The sequence below is a fragment of the Rhea americana genome, unplaced genomic scaffold (genome assembly GCF_003343005.1).
Source record: "Rhea americana isolate MKP2758 unplaced genomic scaffold, rheAme1 scaffold_477, whole genome shotgun sequence".
NCBI classification, from domain to species: domain Eukaryota; kingdom Metazoa; phylum Chordata; class Aves; order Rheiformes; family Rheidae; genus Rhea; species Rhea americana.
The window spans coordinates 35,419-52,763 of NW_028186620.1; the positions used below are offsets into that span (position 1 = coordinate 35,419).

Consider the following 17,345-nt stretch of genomic DNA (forward strand, 5'->3'; position numbering starts at 1 on the left):
TGCCTCCAGAAGGAAGCCCTTCCATACAGATTGAGTCAAGCTCATTGCAGGAATGCAGGTATTGTACACATGGGATAGGACAAGCTCAGGACAGCATGGGGCAGGCAGCAGAGACAGCACATGCTGATGGCCTGGGTAAGCCCCTCAGGGACTTACCATTGGGGACCGTCCATACATGACAGTGCTGCTGACTTGCGGGGAGAGATGGATGCCCATATACATGCTGGGGACTGAGAGCTCGCCGTTGAGGGTGGCATGAGGCACCATTCCAAAGGAGGATGTGTAGGGGCTGGACACACTCAGTGGGCTGCGGAGAGCTGTGCAAGGAGAGACCTGTTCATGGACTCTGATGGGTGTGAGAGCTTTATCAAGAGAAAAGAGCACCTGGCATCAAACTTTCCACTCAATGCAGAATCACGGCATGGTTGTGGTTGGAGGGAACCTCTGGAGATCACCTAGTCCAACCCCTTCCCCCCTCTCCCCCCACCCCGACTCAAGACACAGGGCTCAGCCAAGCCTGGCACAAGTTGAAGGATAAGAAAGAGGGCAGGCTGATTACTGTCAAGACATAGGTGGTGCATAGAGCTGTAGCTGTACAAACCCAACAGGATGGGTATCCCCCAGTCTCAACAATCCTGGACAGGGGACACACAGACCCAGGCATGTGGAGGAAACCTTTCGGACCCCCCCCCCCCAAAGGATGCACCATGGACCAGCCAGCCACTAACCCACAACAATCCTGACCACCTTTGCCAAGCCCTCTTCAGTCTTGCCCAGGTCAAATTACCTATGGTTGATGGCTAAGTGGCTTTACCTCCAGGGCCTTGCTGGTTTATTGAAATCAATTCCAATTCAATTTTTGCTAAACCTCTGTAATTTTCTAGCCCAGACAAAGGCTTAGCGTCTCCAGTTCTGGCTCAATTTCTCCCTTGTGCTCTCCTCTCACTTTCTGGTCATGGCCAAGCTGTTCCTGAGAGCTGTCCCCACCTGCCTTCCCTAAAGTTTCTCAAGGAAACTAAGGCAGGGAAAGGTGATGTGACCAGGCCAAGATTAACCACCACAAAGGCCACCACTTTAGCTCTCGCTACTTTCCTCATTGCTTTCAAAATGATGCAGCCATTCATACCAGTTCCTGGGTCACCTGGATCTCATCTGGGATCTTTGCAACACCAAGCACACACAAGACCCCTACTGCTACAGAGATCCTCAGCTACACAGGGAGACTGACCAGGAACTGTCCTGGCCTCCTGCATCCTGTGTGCTGGCAGAGGCACTGGGACTTCCTTCCTAACCCCTGCAGCTGAGGCCCTGAAGCATGCAGCTTCACACAGCAGTACAACGACAACACGTCCAAGAAAAAATGATAATGTGCAGATAAAACATCTGCCCTTCTGAATTCCTGAAGCCAAGAGTTCCTACATCCACATAAAGTGTTTGCTGGGTTTGAGCTCAGTACAAAAGCTTCAGCATTTAGAGAGCTGAAACATACAGTTATGTGACATTTTTGCACAGATGCACATTTGCTGAGGTCAATACAGTGCAAAACTGCTCGCTGTGCTGATGAGGGTGAAAGTGTTCCACCGTCCCTCTGGCCCCAGCCTAACCAGTAGCAGAGTAACACCTGTAGAAGAAGAAAGCAAATCTTCTCCTCTATCACCATGGCCTTGGGAACTCACCGATGGTGTCCGTGGCAGGCAGCTTGGTGGGAGGTGGCCGGAGATGGGAGGCTGAGCTGGGCCCGGGGCAGGACGTGAGGGAGTCCTGGGGTGGGGAGGAGCCGGCGCACTTGGAGGCCGGAGCACTGGCTGAGAGGTGGTTCTGGAAGACAAAGGCAGAGCCATGGCAGCGCGGTGCTGTCAGCCCATCCCAGAGGGGTGCAAAGAGCCACGACCCCCCGGGAAAAGAAAAGCCGTGCACCCAGAGGGTGGCTACACTGGCCAGGGAGCTCCTGGGACCCAGATTTCTGTGCCCTCAGACCCTCTCACTCCCTTCCAGTGGGCGAGAGCAGCCTCACGTTTCCCACTCAAAAACACAGCTTCCAGCACCCCCCTTCAGGGGCCAGGTTACCCCGAGCCCAGGCCCACGTACCCAGACCCCACAGGACCAGGGGCAGTGCCTGCTCCCACTCCTGCAGACCCCCAGCTCAGCCCTTTGCAGGAGTGGGATGGGGCAGACCTGGGACAAACTGCTCACATCCTGCCTCTCAGATCTCCACAGCTATTTCATGCTTGTCTTTTTTCTTGCCTCTCCTATTTATTCCCATTTTTTTCTGCCTGGGGATTTTGTCGACACCAGCAAAAGAAAAAAAAATTAATAACAGAAAAGCGACGTGCTGCGCTGGCAGATTGCTCAGGGCGCTTTGTCTGCTCTAATCCGATTGTCCTGGGGAGAAGCAGCCCGCTGCTCCCTGCGGCCCATAGCCGGCTCCTGACCCCAGGGCTGGCAAGGGATGAATCCTCTGAGTCCCCGCCGGCCGGCGAGGCTGCAGTGTGACAGAGCCTTCCCTCCCCCACTTCCCGCACGCTGATGTTTCAATCTGAGAATCAGGCTGGTGCTTGGCAAGGGAGAAGCGGGGGGTGGTGGTGGTGGTGGTGGTGGAAATCAATTGCACAGAGCTAGAGCAGCTCTGGGGAATTCTGCAGGCAGCTGGATGGAAAATACCTGCAGAGCCAGGCCTTCGCTCACCAGATGATTAACCTCTCTTCCGAAGGCACTGACCTCTGCTCCTGGCCCTGCGAAACCCGGGGTGAGGCACAAGCCCCACGGTACTGAAGAGGCAGGATCTGCTCGCCCTGCTCGCAGGCCACGGCAGACTGGGGCTGCTCCTCCTTACCGGGCTCTGGTCCTTGGGCTTGAGAGGGGTGGTGCTGCGGCTGGAGGCGAGCGAGGCAGGGCTTTCAGGCATGTCCCGGCGGATCGGGGGCAGTCGGGTACTGGGCTCACGGCCAGGGCTGCCGGGCTCCGAGGGCGGATCCTGGGGACAAAGCACAAGGATCATCCTCAGGGCAGCAGGCGCTGCACCCTCTGTGCTGGGGGACAGCTGATGGCCAGACAGGTCCCCCGAGGGTGCAACCCTCTCAGCCTCCAGTTGAGCAGGGACCACAGGCTCCTTCCATCTTCCCTCTTGCCTATTGGGTGAGCTTTCACCCTGTTGCTCACCAGCCTGCTGCTGTCTCAACAGCCTTGAAGAGGAGCATCTGCAAAAGGGCTCCCCACTCTGCTCCTCAGTCCCCTGGATGAGAAGCTGTCTTTCTGGTTTTTTCCCCTCTGAACAAAATTAGTGGTGACAACAGATTCATAGGACGCTGGTAGCCATGGATTCCTTTAGCAGAAGGGGAGGTGACCAGCCCATCTCCCAGTGTCCCCAGGGAGCCAAGAAGGGCCCCTCAGCAGCCCCTTGTCAGCATTTCAGAGGCAAGGCCACCCATCAGCTCTTGCACTCCCATAACCATTCAATTAGGTCTGTGATTTTTATCACTGTAATTACACCAATGAGCAGTTTTTATAAGTGCCATTTTCCGCAGAAATGCCAGCTGATGTGCCTTTCAGGGCTTATATTTTCTTGGGAAAGTGGCAGGAGGAGAAAATGGCATATGTGTTTTCCCTTCCCCTAGTCTTCCAGGGGAAAAAGGGGATGTCCCCAAAAACATCATCTCTGCCAAAAATAACTGGGCTGGGATAAAGTGATGTTGTATCTGCCTTGGTGGCTGAGGAAGGCTGCACCAGAAGGCCTTAAAGTTTACTTGCAAGGGACTGAAAGTCAGTGTACCCGCTGCAGTCTAGACACAGTCATGGGTTCAGTGTGTTTTAAAGCAAAGGTTTCTTTTAGAGAAGGCACTGTAGGTGACTGCCCAGGATGGGGACTGGCAGGGGCAGGACAAGGTGGGGTGCTGCTACCTCTTCACCTGCTTGCTCCTGCCACCTCCATGTGCACGTGGTGCCAGCAGCAAACCCACCTCCCTCAGCTTTCATTGCAGCTTATCAGCCTCCCCATATGGGATGCTGCAGGAGAAGGGCTGAAATGGGATTGCCAAACAGAGTCAAGGCAAAGTTGAGCCCTGGCTGGCACAATTTTCAGCCCAGAGCACTGCTTTGGGCTGACACATATCCTCACCAGGCACTCCTGCCCCATAGCAGTGACCAGAAACCTGCTGAGCCCCAAACTCAGGAACCAGAATCCTAAACCTGCTGACTGCAGCTTGAACTTGATATTCTTCAAGGCTTAAGTGTGCTCATAAGGCTCTGGGCTCACCTCATCCACCACAAGGTTGTAATCACTCTTGTCCCCATCACTGTCCTGCAAGAAAGAGAAACCCATGAAGGCTCAGTTAAGAGTGGGAGAGGCTGGAACCAATGCTGCATGCTGCTTCTTGGCCCCCACCAACCAGCACAGAGACCCCCATTCTCCCACCACACATTGGATCTTGGAAACAAACACCACATCATGCAAGCAGTGATTCCAACCCTCTGTCCTGAGGGGTCTCTTCAGGTGTGGGGGGCCCTTCATTTTGTTCATTTACTTTTGCTGAGTTACTGCCCTTTCCCCCTCTGGCCCTTGAAACTGCTGGGTCTTTCCTTGTGCACAGCCATGCCATCTCTAAGCTGAGCTGGGGTGTTTGGCCCGATTGTGCTCCAGCTACCCCAGAGAAGCTGCTCCAGCTCACACGGTAGTGTGGTCTGCAAGGCAACCATATGGGGATGTTCTCCACTTCTGCTTCTTCACTCCCAGGAAGGGACAGACAGAGAAATTCCCCCGCCACCTCCATGACCCTTCCCATCTCCCACGGCCATGCTCTGCAGCTGGACTCACGTAATGCCCAGGCAAGTCCTTTTCTTCCCGTTTCCGCTTCAACCCTGTGCTGCCCATCTGCTCCTCATCCTGCAGGCTCTCCGAAGGGGAAGCAGAAACACTCTGAGCCAGAGGGGGAAGAGGAAGGTGAATGAGCTGGAGAGGAGAGCAGACGGGCCACAAAGCAGTGCCAACCACGTCTCCTCTCTAGAAGAGTCCTCCTGATGCCAGCCAGCATCTAGAATCCAGCCAGCTATTTGTACAACCTAGGCCACAGCTGCTTTGGGTGGCAGAGGTCCCCTTCCCCTGGTTGAAGAGACGCCAGAGCTAAAGGAGGGAGGTATTACTCTCCTCCTCTGGGTGGACACCTCTGACATCCCCTTATTGGCCTCCTGTGAACCCTTGGCTAAAAGTCTTTTAAGATATGCATTTAACTGGGGGCAGAGATGGCTTTAGTCCATTGGTTTAAGCAAGGCTAGTGCAGGTGTCTTCAGACTCCTGAGTTCCAGCCCAAGTTCATTTAGCCCAAGTTCATTTAGCCCTGATGGAGTAGGGAAGAGGGAAGGAGGATGGACATCTCTGTGGGTCAGCTGCCCTAATCATAGATGGAGAGTCTCCTACGGTGGGCAGTGAGCTTCAGCTTCGTTCGTATTTATAAGGTGCTCAGAGACTTGGGAAGGTCACCTCCTTTTCCCAGGCCTGCCCCAGAACATCTGTGAAGGCAGCTGCCCTCACCCTTTTCCACCACCTTCCTCCACTGGAAGTCAGCCAGGACCCAATCCCCACCCCCCTGGACAGAGGGAGCATGGGCAGTCCATCAGCCCAGCACTGCCTCAGCCATGGCAAAGCACCTCCCTGGCAGGTAAGGCTGGCTGGCAAAGGGAAGAGGGAGAAAATAAAGCCATGCCCAAAGCCACACACCCTGCTGGGAGCCAGGCAGGGCCACCCGCTTCGCTTCCCATCTTCACTGGAGCAAAGGAGTGGATGACGGGGCAACAGCCCCAACTGGCAGATAAGCCCTGCTGTGAACTGCTCTGCAAGGAAGGGGTGTTTGAGCGGGACAGGGGAGAGGATAAGGCATCGCAGCCATGCCCCGACCGAGCTGTTAGCACACAGGGCTACATGAAACCGAGAGCTGAACAATGTAGCCTCCCCAGCCCCCGGACTGGAGAGCAGATCTGCCCCTTTGGGAGATAATAAGGCATAGCGGGAGTGGAAAATCCCCACTGGAGCCTGAATGTTTACTTTGCCTTAACCCTGCTGCTGCAGGAGTCAGTGGGGCTTGGAGAAAGTAGGATGGGGGCTGAGCAGAGATGAATGCCTCTTCCCCCTTCCTCACCCTCCCCCCCAGTGTGTTCCAGCCCACTTCCCACTAAGCCAGATTGTGTGGAAAGCCATGGGGGTGTCTTAAATCCCTTCCCTCCCCCCTCCTTGGCTGTTTCCTCAGATGATAATACAATCAAGTGGTTCCTGCCCACCCACCAGCCCGCCCACACACTCCTGCTCTCTTTAATGCACATCAGCACGTGCTTAGGGGCCTGGTCCCATGGCACCAGCTTACAAACCAGAGGAACATCAGATCGATGCTGGGTTTTCAGAGAGAAGAATCTGCCTGCTCTGTTCTGGGGCTCACCTCTAAAACTGGCCTTGCTTTCCAAAAGACCCAGGGTTTTGGGGGCTGCTGCAGTTTCCAGGGTGCAGCTCCCCAGCCCTCCCAAGGACTATTTTTCAGAGCTGTTGATGCTAACAGGAAGAAAATGCTCCATCTCAGAGCACCAACACTGTCATTTACAGAAAAGTCAGGAACCTTGCCACATACAACCATAGAGCAAAAAAGTGGTCCCATCCCTATGGTGGTCCTTGGAAAAGACAGCCTGGTCTGTCTCAGACGCAACAAAGTGATCATTTCTCTCTCTCTCTGCCATCTGATTGCAAGCTTATAAAGATCAATGCCAATTGCTCCCCAGTGGAGGGCTAGTTAACCCTTCCTTCCCCAGCCTGAGCTTGAGCTATAGCTCCAGCTTACTGAAGCCTTGTTTTGGGACTCCTGACAAGGCAGGAGTACAGTAAAAATAGGGGCCAATGGTTGGGGAGGAACTGACATTGCTGGGCTTAGGTAAAGAGACCTGTTCAGACTGTTTGCTAAACTAGAAACTCTCAGGAAGGACAGAGCTAGCTATTTTGGGAGCAGCGCTCGACCTTTAGATACTCGCAACAGCAAAGAGTCTCTGGTCAAGCAGAACTAGCACCTCCAGTTACAAACCTGCCTGGCACCTTCCTCAATGCACACACAGCCCACCTGAGCCAACACAGCAAAGGGATGGGAGGTTACGATGAGCAGAACCCTTTGTCTTGTCTTTTCTGCTCGGATTTCCTCCTATATCCCTCAACACATGTATACTCCCCTTAGCTGCCTCCTCATCCTCCAAAACTGCAGCTAGGTTCCTCTAAACCCAAGCCTAGGTTCAGCCTCAGGTGAGGACCCATGTGTTGCCCTCTGGAGAGAGCAGAGCTAGCCTCAGCCTGAGGTCTCCAGAGGCAGAAGGAGATTAAGACCCCAGCCCCTCTCCCCATCTGATCCCCATGCAACTCAATGGTTTGCCCTTTCCTTCTTGGCATGCTGAGCCCTTGCAAACTCAGCACGCAGGGGAAGGCCAGTCCTAGGAGCCAACTGCCTTAATCAACTTGTGTGCAAATGCAAATAGCCTGGAAAGCTGACCCACAGTGGTAGGGAGAGATGTCTCCCGTCCTCATGCACCAAGTTGAGGAGGAAGAAAGAAGAAAGGAGCCCACGCAGCAGAAGCTGCCACTGCATCACTGTAACCTGAAGGCCCTTAGCAGAATGGGAGCAGGGTGTCTGGACCATGGTATATAGCTCTCAAGAGAACAATGTGGAGCTGTTCTGCCTGCAAAGCTGCCTCCCCACCTCCAGCTGATCCTCCCCTGAGGAATCCCGTGAAATGACATGGTGCCATGCAGAAAGAGAACCCCAGACCCTGCTGCTCCCTCCCTTTGTGCTGAACCATGGCCTCTCAGGCTGCCACCAAAAAGAGAAGAGCAGCTCCTCTATCTCCAGGCTGTTTACTTTCAAAGGTCAGGAAACAAAACATTCCTGGAAATCCTACCGCCAGTGCTCACAAAGGGAACTGGCTGCAGTGCCTCCAGAACACGCAGCCCCTGTGCCAGCCCCTCACTGCGAGCCCTCGGGCACCGAGCATGAGGTCACCATAAAGTGCAGCCCATTTCTTCCCTTGAATCCTTCATGCCACAGCCACCCCAGGATCCAGATTCTCTCTAGCAGCACAAAGGTCTTTCCAGGAACAGACATCAGCACAGGGGACTCTGAACCAGCTCTACTTTCCTGCCTGTGGACTAGAAAATCTAGGGCAAATGTCCTGCAAGACCTGAAAGAGTTAAGGAAGCAGGACCATGCACATTAGCAAAATCTCTCTTAAAGTACCCTGGAGATGCTCTAAGTGACACTCAAGGGGGCTGGCAGGCTTCCAGAGTAGCCCAGGACTTTGTGAAGGAAAAGCCATGCCACCCACCCACGTTACCAGAAAGCCTGTTCCCACCACTGGCCTGGCCAGAGCCAGGTCTGTTGGTGTGACTTACCTGGCTCGGGGTGTGCTCTGGTGTCCAGGCGGCAGGACAAGAAAGCATCCGGGAACATCCATGGTGGCAAAGAAGAGGGAAGGGAAAAAGAAGAGGCTGTTAATGCCACGGCTATGCTCAAACTGCAGAGTGGGGGGGGGGGAGAAAAAGGAGGGACAGTGCAGTATAAAACCAGAGGAGATAGAGAAACCTAGGCTGAAAAATGAGCCTGATTTCCCACTTCGTCAGTCTGCAGCGTGGACTCTCTGGTATCTAATAACAGGCGGGCACGCTAGTCTTTCTCTGGGAAGCATGGAGAAACCTATCCTGCCATTTACTACCAAGAAACTCATTAGAGCTTTGAAATCTCCTGGCTGGAACTGGCCAATGGGTTCCAAAGTTATTAAGAAGCAACAAGCAGACCAGCTAGCTGAGGCCTGGTGAATCACAACCATTCCTTTTCCCTAGGAAGCTATGCTAAAAAGCCCTGCTTAGAGAGCCTTTGATCAAGGATTTTTCACATGCAGCACACAAAAAAACAGCTCCATCTCCCTGAGCTCAGAGAAGGAGTGTCAGGCATTTGCTCACAAACCCACCCACCAGGTTATCAGTTGGGGTCTTGCATTGCTCCCCAGTGACTTTTCACTCCGAATGATCGCATCAGCATTTGGAGAGGATATATGGGTCTTAGTCTCCACTGGCAGGAGGACAGATGTTCAGGAATGAGGCAGGAGGGTATCAGGGGATGCCAGACTCTTAATGTGTGCGGCTGCTGCAGGACTCCAGTCAACACAAAGCAGGGGAAGGGGGGAGTGGGGCAGGTGCCTGGAATTATCACTTCAGTGCTCCCTCAGTTTGATCCACACCTGCTCTTGCTAACTATGGGGGCACCAAGGATTAACCTAAACCACATGTAGCATTTTACTAGTTTGTTTTTTATTTGTTTGTTTTTGTTTTAAAGAATCATTGTGGGTGTCTGTGTGGCCTCTGCCCTGGCTGGATGCTGGCCAGACTGCTTTTTCCCTGCCCAGGATGAGCTCTAGCCCATGCATGATGCAAGCTGATTCTGAAAGCATTCAGCAGAGGCTGCCTGGTCTTGAAGGGTTAAGGAAGGCACAGCACAGCCTGCCTTGGTCGTTTTCTGGAGTTTGTTTTTCTCCTCTGGGGGAAGGTCATCCTTAAAGAAACACTGACAGAATTAAAACTGCACACACCTGTGTGCATGGGTGCAAGCAGACGTGCGTGCATACGTGGACAATTCCCTGATATTATTTTCACTTTTAGATCTTACAAGCAAAACTAGATCATTAAAAAAAAATGAAACAGTCTCCCCCCAACCCAGTGACCAGTTTCGCTTTGGACACCTTTGTGTCCTGTTACAGTAGCACTTCCAGACCACACATCAGGGACCTTGTGAGCTGCCAGCACCTTTCCCAGAGAAGCCTGCACAGCAGGATCACTAAGACCACTACATTTTACTGCCTGTTTCTAGTCCAAGGACCTGTCTTGCTGTCCAGGCCTTGGAGTGCAGGTCTGGAGTCTGCGCCTCAGTTGGCTCATCAGCAAAAATACCTGACACCTGCACTCTGTAGAAGGTGACCTGAGCTCAGAGTGGCTGCTCCTTTAGAAAATGCTTCAAGAGCAACAGGCCACCAGCAAAGCTGGGTGTTGATATTAATTTTCCCCAAGCCTGCCAGTAACATTCACAGAGCTGATTTAACAATGATTAATTATTGACGATGTTTGTAAAGCACTTCATGATTCTGATAGGAGGAGGTACCCATAAGGATGAGGGATGATTGCTATCTACAAGGCACTGCACAAGCAATAAAGCTTTCCAAATTCCTCGTCACAGACCTGTGTCTCCCACAGTTTCTACCAGGGGCTTGCAACAGTAAGGTGTTTTCCCTTAAAATCTCAGCTTCCAGAATCAGATGAGTGCCTGAGAACCTCGGTGTAAACTGAGAGGGTTTCTCTGCAGAGGGGGAGCTCACACCTATCAGCTGCCTCTGTAAGGTGGACCCCAATGCTGGAAATACCCTGGAGAGGCAGAAGGCCCATGAGCACATGCACTCCCAGAGCCCCACTGCCCAGCGCTTGGGGTGAGCACACAGCCACTCCCCGTGCTGCCACGAGCTCTCTGGAATCATCACTGCATGGCAGCTGTTCCCTTGCTCAAAAATAGAGCCAACCTCTTGGGGCTGCAGATATTTAATTAGCTGGATCTGTCATTTGCTGTGCCTGCTGCTCCCCTCTGGCCTTGGGAAACAGCTGCCACACATTGAGGAGCCCTGGGAAAGGGGCAGAGATGGGAGAAAGATCCTCCCAGTGCTGCCTGGTCACCTTTGGGACTTCTGCCTGACCCTGATCCAACCAGCCTTCGAAGCATTAATCCAGCTGCACTTCATCTCCTTACCTCTATTCTCCCCATCCTGGACCACTCTATCTTCCTTGGCAGCGAGCTGTGACTGCGCCATGAGTGCCCCCGAGAGGGCCAGGAGCCCTGAGGTACTGCTGACCCCCGTCAGGCTAGATGGCTGCATGCTGGAGGGGTGGGGGGTCAGCGGGATGGGGGGTGCATGGTGGGAGAGGTGCTGAAGCTGCTGCTGCTGAAAGAGAAAGAGCAAATGATCCTGGATCGTGGGAGGAGACAGCCGCACGCCAGCCATGCCCGCACCCCAGAACAGTCTGTGTGAAGTGCATTGCAAAGCACAATGGGATGAGACATGACACGAAGGACAAGGAGGGGAGCAGAGCTGTCAAGCTGCACCGTTTTAGTCCCATCCCTTGCCCTTTCCCCCCATGCAGCACCTAGAGCATCCCCTATACAAGTCAGGATATAACTCCTGAAACATGACAGACAAGCCCAGCCCATCGCTTTCCCCTGCTCAAGTTGGCGCAGTTGGGGCCAGGGAAGCTCCCAGAGGCTGTCTGCCTTCTTCGTTGCACAGTGGTAAACCCTAATCACCACAGCAGAGTACCGAGGCTTGTCAGGGTACAAAGACCTTGGTTTCCCCCATCATTACACTGCACAGTCCAAATCTGCAGTGGAGTAGGGAAGAGGCCTTACTCCCTGGCCTGGCGGGGCAACTCACCCCCACGATGCTGTTGAGTTCCCCCATGGTCACCTGCTTGGCCCGCTCCACCGCCTGCAGGACCTGCTGCTGGTGCTGGGAGGAAAAGCCCAGGGGTCATGCAGGGTTTGCAGCCGCAGATCTCACACGGCCCCGACCCTGCACCCAGCAGTGCTAGGGCCCACATGCTTGCGGTTGGTGTCTCCCTCCCTCCCTCCCTCCCCAGTCCAAGTCCAAGTCCCTCCCTGAACCTCCCTTTCTTCAGGCTGGATTCCAGTTTCCCCTTTCCCAAGTGCCTCTGGAGAAGCCCAAGCAGTCTGGCGCATGCCCCCTCTTACCTCCTGTGTCAGGAAGGGTATAATCTGGGCGCAGATGGCACTCAGTCTCTTTACAATCTCTGCCTGTAAGAGGAGGCAGATATCACTACCGCAGTGGGGCGGAAGGGCTCTAAACCCCATTCCCCCTTCCCCCGTTCCTGTTCCCCCCCCTCCAGTAGGGAAGAAGACAACCAAACATCCTGCAGATGCACTGAGCTCCAGGGAGTTAAGCGCTCTCCACCCTGCATCCACCTCAGTGTAAATCCTCACGTTGCCTCTATCCCTGCTGGGATTTCCCAAGCTCCTGCCAAGCAAGGACTCTGCCCAGGGCTCTGGGACCCTCCCAGACTGTCAGATTCCATGAGGCACACAGGAGGGAATCTAACTCCTAAATCCCTCTGTGGATCCAGGCCAAGCCAGACTCGGAGCTGTCAGTCCTTTTGCAGCCCAGTTGGCTTTGCTTAGCCCAAACCCATCTTGGGTTTGTGGGCTGCTGCTCTTGTAGCCAGCGGGCAGGCTGGTAGGAAAGGAGAGCAGAGCTACAAGCACTGGCAGCAGACCACTGCTTGTGCCACTTTCCCTCTCCTCGAGCATTGAACTGAAAGCCATGGGGAAAATAAGGGTGTGCATGTGTGTGGGGGGAATCCACACAAATTAATTCAGCTTCCTCTCCCCACCCCCAATCCCTTCTGGACCTTCCCATGAAGCCCCTAATGACACCTGTTCTGTCTCCCCCAGCCCCGGCCAGATCAGGAGCTCCCACTTCCTGCCCCTCAGAAACACTGTGGCCAACCAGGTACTTCCAACTGCTGGTTACAGAAAGCAACACTGAGGCTCAGGGCACCTCAATTTACCTGCCCCATCCCCAGCAAATGGCAGCAAGGGAAACACAGACAGGCCAGGTGCACCCCATACTCCTCTACAGGTAATCCAGCAAGCCTGGCTGGATCCCTCCCTGGGACAGGAGCCCTTCCCAGGGGAAGGGGCTGCAGCTGTGGCCGTTCCAAAACAATCCTGTGTCTCTCAGGGAGAACCCAACACCCTGGCTGCAAGTGTGTTGTGTCCCGTCCCGTCCCCCCCCGGCACTTGCCAGCAAAGGGACTGGCTGCTCTGAGGTGCTTTTTCATCTCGGGTTTCTACAGTCTCTGAAAGCATTGCACAGAGGTCAAACCATGCACAACGCTGGCAAAGAACAAAGAGGATGTTTACCATAGCCCATGCCTGGCCCCCAGACACCCCATCCCCTGCCAATCCAGCCTGCTGCTGCGTGCACCACAACTCCCACGTGCCGGCACCAAGGACTAGGAGTTGGAGATCCCGTCCTGGTGCCTTGCAGTGCCCTGCAGCTGGGAACAGGACCAGTCGTGCCAGGCCCTGACTGCCCCTCTCCAAGCACTCAGCTATCCATCCCCCCAAGTGGTGGTGGTATGGGGGGGCCTGAGTCTCCTGCGGCTCAGGCTACCCCTGGATCCCAGTCCCATCAAAGCTGAGAGTGCATGGGGACAGCAGGAAGATGCTGGAGGGCCCTGCAGCTCTCCCTGTTAACAAAAGGAGCAAACTCAGAGGGGCTGAGCCAGCTGGAGGAATATGGCAGTTGACTTGCCACTTTGTCGGGCATTGGTCCAAACTAATTTCCCTGGCAGAGAGCCTGTGATGACTAGATTGATAAATCTGAAGAGGGAAAGCAAATTAACACTGGAACAAAAGGGGAACCGGGGAAGGGTGAAAACACTCCTCTGGCTTCAGGAAAGGAAAAGGGGATAAAACAATAAAAAGAAAAAATAATAAAAAGAAAAGAAAGGCAATCCATTTGCCTCTGGGCTCCAGCTCCTGCTGTTTCCTCTACTCTCCCTCCTGCATCTGGGGTCCCAGGGAACCACTGCTGGCAGGTACACGCACAGGGACTGCAGGATGCAAGGCTAGACCTTGAGGTGCTTTAGGATCACAAGGAGGAGGTTCTGCCCAAGGTATCTAACAGAACTCAGTACCCCATGTCCCAATTACTGCTCAAGGCAGTCCCTCACCCACAGTTGTGCTACGTTTCCCATGCTGGTAGCAGGAACACAGAAAGGAAATCATTTTCCAACAGTGTCCCAACACAAATCTCTTCCCCTGCCACCGACGTAGACCCCAGCTCACTCACCTGCTTGTGCATTTCAATGTTCAGCCCATAGGACATTTCATAATACTGAAAGGAAAATCACAGTGCAGCCTGGTTAGGATTTGCCTGAGCAATCGGCCCCGTTACAGCCAGGGGGTCCTATTCTGGCCTGTCCCTTCCTGCTCTTAACTCAGATCAACTCCCTGATGCAGCTTCCCATCTAGTTACATGGGTTGTCAGGCCTATGCAGAGAAAAAGATGACATAAGGTACCTCTTTCACCAGCTGAAGCCAGTTGCAACTCTAGCAGCAGACTTCTGTCCCACCTCCACCAAGGACAGGGGAGAAGGAGGGAGCAAGTTCTGCAAAGCTGCCCCTGGGGCCAAAGGACCTCATTCCTCCAGCAAAGCCCATCTCAGACAGCACAACCCACCTCTGGGAGTCCCTGAAGCTGTGAGATGTGGGAGAGGATCCCAGCTGACGAGGTGACAGGAATATGTCCTGCAATGCTGATACCCTCCTGTCACCACCCAGGGAATGGGGTTGCCCAGGTTTAAGTCTGTTTGCTGTCAGGAGGGGGTAATAATTTATGCTTCCCCTTTCCCTTAGTGGGGCTGGAAATGTCAGATGCTGACAGAGAAGTAATGTTACTCCAATTTTCCAACTCCCATCTTCCTAGCTTTCTGCCAGCAGTGTTGCTCCTCTTCTTGCCCAAAACTGCCCTGCAGGAGCCTGGGACAGGCTAGTGGTAGCCGGTAGGCTATTAAGACCACACTGGCCACTGCAGAGGGGGTCCTGCCCTGCTCTTTTTAAAGGGAATTTCTCCTCCCATCCAAAATAACAGCCTCAGAGTATCACTTCCAAGACATTCCCTCTTGGGAGAGATACAAGGAGGAGGAGGGAGACCTTTATCTTTAAGAGACCAAACAGAAAAAGGGAGAAAAAGGAAAATAAAGAAAAAAAAAACCTATGGCATGATTCCTGGGCTCAAACAGCATCAAGTACAGCAGCAGACATCAGCAGAAGAGACAGTTGTTGCTAGGAATAAAGATTAACTCTTTCCTAACTCATGCCCCCAGCCCCAGGACAACCCCCTTGGCCAGGCATCTGCTTAGTGGTGGATTCTCAACTGGGTGAGTGATGGAGAGGAGCTCTGGCCCCAGGACCTTGCCGGGAGGGCTGGGGGTCAAGTATGCTTTGGAGGGGCACGGGAGGCAGCTCACCATCACATAATGTCTCTGCATCTCAGTCTTCTCACTCACCAGCTTCTCACATTCCAGTTTCAGGCTGTAAAGAGGTTCCATGGTTTTCATTCACAGACCAACATCTCTTGCCCTGTCCCCCTCATGCCCACCCACACCTCAGGTCTTAGAAAACTTGGCTTTTCTCCTACCTTTCTCTCACCCTTTCCACCTCTGCCCCAAAGTCGCATGGCACCACAAGGGTGTCGCACGTCCATCCCTGACTGCTGCTACTGTCCTGGGTGCCTCTGGAGGGACCTGCACCTGGCCTGTGGGGCTGTGCCATGTGCTGTCCATGCAGCCCCTGTGTCCCTCAGGGCTGGTCCATCTCTGCCCACCAGTCCTCCATCTCCACGGCATGGCCATCTCCTCCACGCCTCCCTACGCTCGGCTTGGCCGGAGGAAACAAACCTCAGGACCCTCTCAGCATCTGGCACCCCAGTTCACAGCCTCGCTCATTCTAGACCGCTCTCCCTGCCTGTACTAATTGCCCCTTCACAAGGACCCCTTTCCCCATCTTCTCCTGCACCTAACACACTTAATCTGGTCCTCGTCCTCCTCCTTTGCCAGGACCCTCCTTTCCCCATGTCCTCCCCCTCTCTGGACACCATGGCTGTGCCTGAGCCCCACCGGACCCCTTAGCCCCCTCCCGCCCCCACACCTCCTCCGCTCCGCACCAAGCCCCACACCAGATAAGGAGCCGTTGCCCTTACCCCCTTTCCTCACCCTACAGACCCCACTCCCTCCCTCCCTCCGAGGCCCGGGTCCCCTGCCTGCCCACCCACCTGTGATACTGAGCCTGCAGGAACTGAAATTCCTCCTTAATCCGGTCGCAGATCTCCAAAATCGAGAACTTGAAGGGCTGCCCGGACTGGAGGGGAGTCTGGGGGGAGAAGGCGCCCGGCCGGCTGCTGACGGATGTCCCGGCCCGGCCGCGGGCTCCCGCGCCGCCGCGCCCCGCAGCGCCCCGCACGCCGGCCGCGGGCACTCACCGGGTGCCGCCCCTGCGGGTACATCCTGCGGGTGCTGCCCGGGGGCCGAGGCCGCCCCGCGCCCCGCGCGGATCAGGCGGGGTGCAGCCCGCTCCCGCCAGGCCGGCGGCCCGAGGGCGCTTCTCCCCGACGGCACCGGGGTCTCTGCGTGCTCCCCATGGGGGCCGGGGCGGCTGGAAACGGGAACGGGTCCTGGAGCAGGGGGAGAAACGAATAACAAAAAATAAAGAAATGGAGCGGCAGGAAGAGAAGGTCAGTGCGAGCGCGGGCCGGGGCGCAGCAGCCTCCCCGGCGCGGGTGGAAGCTGCCTCCCGGCGCGGCCCGGCGAGCGCCGCCGTCCCCCGGCACCGCTTAAGGTGGCTCGTTCCCGCAGGACACGGCGGCAGGGCCGCCCGCGCCCCGGAATGGGCAGGAGGGCACCGGCAGGGCGGCGGGACCGGCGCGGCACCGGTGGGGGCAGCGGGCACCGGCAGCGGGACCGGGACGGGCAGCCGGGATCGGGCACCGGGCCAGGCAGCGGGGACCGGGGAGGGAGAGCTGGGCAGAGCAGCGGGAGGGCAGCGGGCGCCGGCGGCGGGACCGGGCAGCAACACGGGAGCAGGCACTGGGCCGGGCAGAGCAGCAGAGGGCAGCGGACTCGGGCAGGGGCATCGGGAAAGGCAGCGAGGCCAGGCAGGGGGCACCGCAGAGGGCGTGTCGGGCAGCGGGGACTGGGCAGCGGGGCACCGGGCGGGGCACCGGGCAGGGCAGCGGCCGCGCAGCCCCGCCGTGCGCGCAGCTTCCCGCCCCGACGGGGCCCAGAGGCACCGGCTCCGCAGGCGCCGCTCGTGGGGCCAAGCCGGGCGCCCTCGGGGGCGAGAGGGCTCTGAGCACGGGTCCGCCCCTGGGCCGTTCCCGCCCGGACCCGCTCTGCCGGCCCGGACCCCCGGCGGCCGCGCTCGGCCCGCGGCGCCGACAGCAGCCGCGGGCGCCGGGCCAGGTCCAGCGCCGCCCACCGCCGCTCGCGGCGCCCCGGATCCACCTTAAACCGCCTCCCGGCCCGCGGCTACGGGGGCCGCGCCTGCCATTGGCCGTCGCCGCGCGGGCCGCAGCCCAATGGCCGCGCACCGCTCCCACAAGGGTCCGTGACGTCATCTCGAGGGATGGCTAATCAGAAGCAAGCAGATGCGGTGCCGCGGGGCATGCTGGGAGCTGTAGTCCGCGCTCCGCCGCGCCGCCTGCGGTGGCCGCTCGCGGCG

General features: G+C 56.1%; 1 protein-coding gene across 2 annotated transcripts in view; it reads right to left on the bottom strand.

The window, feature by feature from the left end:
* The window catches only part of TLE2 (TLE family member 2, transcriptional corepressor), a 20,199-nt gene extending 3,167 nt beyond the window's left edge, over positions 1 to 17,032 (bottom strand). Inside the window, exons 1-13 of one of the 2 annotated variants that reach the window (XM_085316628.1) lie at positions 16,108 to 17,032; positions 15,901 to 15,998; positions 15,098 to 15,161; positions 13,918 to 13,962; positions 11,796 to 11,858; positions 11,479 to 11,553; positions 10,800 to 10,989; positions 8,405 to 8,421; positions 4,811 to 4,912; positions 4,253 to 4,297; positions 2,834 to 2,974; positions 1,677 to 1,818; positions 157 to 317 (exon numbers count right to left, since the gene is read on the bottom strand). In XM_085316628.1, the coding sequence (XP_085172754.1) occupies positions 157 to 317; positions 1,677 to 1,818; positions 2,834 to 2,974; positions 4,253 to 4,297; positions 4,811 to 4,912; positions 8,405 to 8,421; positions 10,800 to 10,989; positions 11,479 to 11,553; positions 11,796 to 11,858; positions 13,918 to 13,962; positions 15,098 to 15,161; positions 15,901 to 15,998; positions 16,108 to 16,131 (1,167 nt within the window). In that variant the 5' untranslated portion in view covers positions 16,132 to 17,032. Of the gene's footprint in view, positions 1 to 156; positions 318 to 1,676; positions 1,819 to 2,833; positions 2,975 to 4,252; positions 4,298 to 4,810; positions 4,913 to 8,404; positions 8,422 to 10,799; positions 10,993 to 11,478; positions 11,554 to 11,795; positions 11,859 to 13,917; positions 13,963 to 15,097; positions 15,162 to 15,900; positions 15,999 to 16,107 lie in introns of both variants that reach the window. The other variant, XM_085316627.1, reaches the window with a different exon arrangement.
* Positions 17,033 to 17,345: the final 313 nt, after the last annotated feature.